The sequence below is a fragment of the Octopus bimaculoides genome, chromosome 2, assembly GCF_001194135.2.
Source record: "Octopus bimaculoides isolate UCB-OBI-ISO-001 chromosome 2, ASM119413v2, whole genome shotgun sequence".
Taxonomy (NCBI): Eukaryota; Metazoa; Mollusca; class Cephalopoda; order Octopoda; family Octopodidae; genus Octopus; species Octopus bimaculoides.
The window spans coordinates 115,569,442-115,572,297 of record NC_068982.1 but is presented as its reverse complement, the minus strand read 5'-3'; the positions used below and the strand labels follow the sequence as shown (position 1 = coordinate 115,572,297).

The 2,856-nt window shown below is 32.5% G+C and overlaps 1 protein-coding gene across 15 annotated transcripts in view; it reads right to left on the bottom strand.

The window, feature by feature from the left end:
- The window catches only part of LOC106879353 (spectrin alpha chain), a 93,630-nt gene that overhangs the window by 38,197 nt on the left and 52,577 nt on the right, over nt 1-2,856 (bottom strand). For all 15 annotated transcript variants that reach the window (XM_052978633.1, XM_052978636.1, XM_052978635.1 and 12 more), the window contains 4 exons: nt 2,637-2,827; nt 2,320-2,469; nt 2,135-2,227; nt 157-291 (listed from right to left, as the gene is read on the bottom strand). In XM_052978633.1, coding sequence (XP_052834593.1) covers nt 157-291; nt 2,135-2,227; nt 2,320-2,469; nt 2,637-2,827 — 569 coding nt within the window. The remainder of the gene's footprint in view (nt 1-156; nt 292-2,134; nt 2,228-2,319; nt 2,470-2,636; nt 2,828-2,856) is intronic.

The window sequence follows — 2,856 nt, the reverse complement described above, 5'->3', positions numbered from 1 at the left end:
TATATATAAAATGTAATTTATTTAAAATATTATTTCATGATTTACATTTTTTTCTTTACTTTATTTGTAAACATTAACAATAGATTGCCTAAAGCATGAAATTACATCTACTAGGATCACTGAGTTGAATTATTGACAAAGTTCATGACAAATTACCTTATTGGCACTATTGAGCAAAACAAGGACATCTCCTTTTTTCATGGATACTTCACGTGGTGATTTTTCAGTGTAATCATATAATGCCATGACTTTCTCTGTTCCAATGTCATCAATAACAGGTGCTTCTTGTTGCTAAAAAGAAAGGATGCCATTGTAAAAATATAGAAAACTCAATAACCTCAAACTAGTAAATTATTACACCAACATCAGCTATTGCTTAACGACATAGCAAAAAATGAAATACAAAAATTAAAATAGTAACATGTTTTATAGTGATTTTATTATCTAGGTAGTTGTTCTGTGCTCTTTAGCAGGTGGCAATACCAGTTGCTGTCATTAAGTAACACATGTAATTATCCTCAAATTAGATGAGGACAATAAAATACAGCAACAAAGTACAGTATTTGGTACTATAATCATCTTAGCTGCTCAATGACATGAAAGTACAAAGATTTCAAAATTCTGTGATATACAAAGACCATAGTTTCTGTGTATCTCTACTGTTATGGGAATATCTAATGGTTATTAAAATTCAGAATCTCTTATTTTAGAAGATCAAAATGAAACCAATTGAATTATTACCCAAATAAACCAACCCTAGTTTCCATTAATGTCCTTTCATTCATTCATATATATGTCTTAACAACTAGCTTAAAAGCCACCTTGTCGGATAGCTTTTAAGCTAGCTCCTGTGCAGGGCTCTTCATTAGGCTTTGGGCCCAACAATGACATTTCATGCACTGAGTACATATTAAACTTTATTAAATTTGAACAATATTTTTCAAGCAAAGAACAATTTTCATCCAAACAATGATATAATTTGTCGACTTGGAACTTATCGCAAAGCTACATGATAAACAACAATACCCCCACCATTGCCATATCTGCCATACACAAACCATTCAGTCTTTTTGTGATGGGAATGGGGTGATAGTAATAGCATGAGTTGTAGTTATGATAGAGACAGAGGCGGCAGTGATGATGGTGGTGGTGGTAGCTGGAGCAGTCAGGGATGACGGTGAGAGTAAGTGAAGTAAAAGACAGTGGTGGTGGTGGTGGAGGGGAAAGCGGCAAAGTCAAAGGTATTGATGGTGGTGGCGTCAGAATTCTTAAGTGAGTGTATGGCAGATGTGGTGGCAATGGTGGTGGTATTAAGAAAATGAATTCAGTGTTCAGTCCCTCTTTCTCTCTCTTATCATTACCCCCAATGACACCATCAACACTACTACTTTTAATAAAACATCATCAACAGAAGAAGTCTCATTGAATAGAGAGAGAGTGTGACACACTGACACAGAAATTAGTTTTCGCATTCATTATATTAGATGATATCTAAAACAGAGTGGAGATTAAACATTTTTTCTCAACTATTTACTGTATATATTGTAGAGTAAGCAAAAGTTATGCCGCCATCAGTGTATTTAATGGATGTAGCACTATACATTGAAAATAAAATACTCTATTATTCTTTAGTTTTAGAAATACAGGAGTCAACTTTCATTTTTTTTTTCTCCATGTATGGTGGGGGTACTATACTCAGGGTGTTATTGTCTATTTCAAGAAATAGAGCTTTTGGAAATTAAAATAATTCCGAGACACCATTCACACGATTAAGAGTAGGTAGCTAAATTTATTATATTTAATATATGAAGCTAGAGTCGAAATATATGAGCTAAGTAGCTTTTTCTAAAGCATAATGTTTATAGTAACAAAATATGAACTTAATGACCTAAAACCATTGGTTAATGAAATATTTGCATATGAATTATTAGGTTTACAAGAGCATTTCTCTCAAATGAGAGAAATGCTCTTCAAATCAATAATGTTCCTGAATAACAACAGCATCTAAAGATAAACTTGACATAGTTTAATTTGAAAACTAGAAGAAGTACCAGTGTGTTGACCAAACAGTCTTAATGGTAGGTGATTACCCAATATAACCATAACCAAGAGATTGAAACAAACAGATCATTACCTTGCATGCTAAAGCTTGTTCCCTGAGCCCCTCAATAACAGTTCTATAGGCTTCCAAATCAGCAACAAATGCTTCATGTTTTTTCAACAAAGCCTGCAAAGCAAAAATGAACATGTTGTTATATCATATTATATCTTTTAAGAGAAAGAAATAGAAAATAGTTATCTTGCAGGGATCAATCTTACCTCAGCAGAATCTTCATCTTTGCCATAATCAGTATTAGCAGAGATTGGTTCCTTTTCTCTCATCCAAGACTCACCTTCATTAGCATCAGCGAAATATTGTTGAGCTTGTAGGGAATCGTCCAAATCTTGTTTGCGTTGGTTAGCTTTATCCTAAACAATGAAAAAATAATCATCTTTTAATCGATTTCATTTAGTAGTCCATTTTCAAATTCAAATATTTTCCTTAATTACATGATTAAATTTTTTTTTTTTTTTTTACAAAAAAATTAAAATTGAAGTTAGAGTTAAAAATAAAAATATGTGATTTTAGTACAAACTTTTAAATTATTCCATTTCTCATCCAATTCTTGGATTTTATGTTGAATTTCATCAGCAGCGAAATGTCCTTCTCCAATCATACCTTGTCCCAATTGACAAACATTGGTGATGCGACTTTCATGGCCAGCCAGTTCAGCTAGCAAACCTTGATGTTTCTTGATTAAACTTTGTACCCCAATCAAATCACGACCTACAGAAAAAATAATGATAATATTAAAG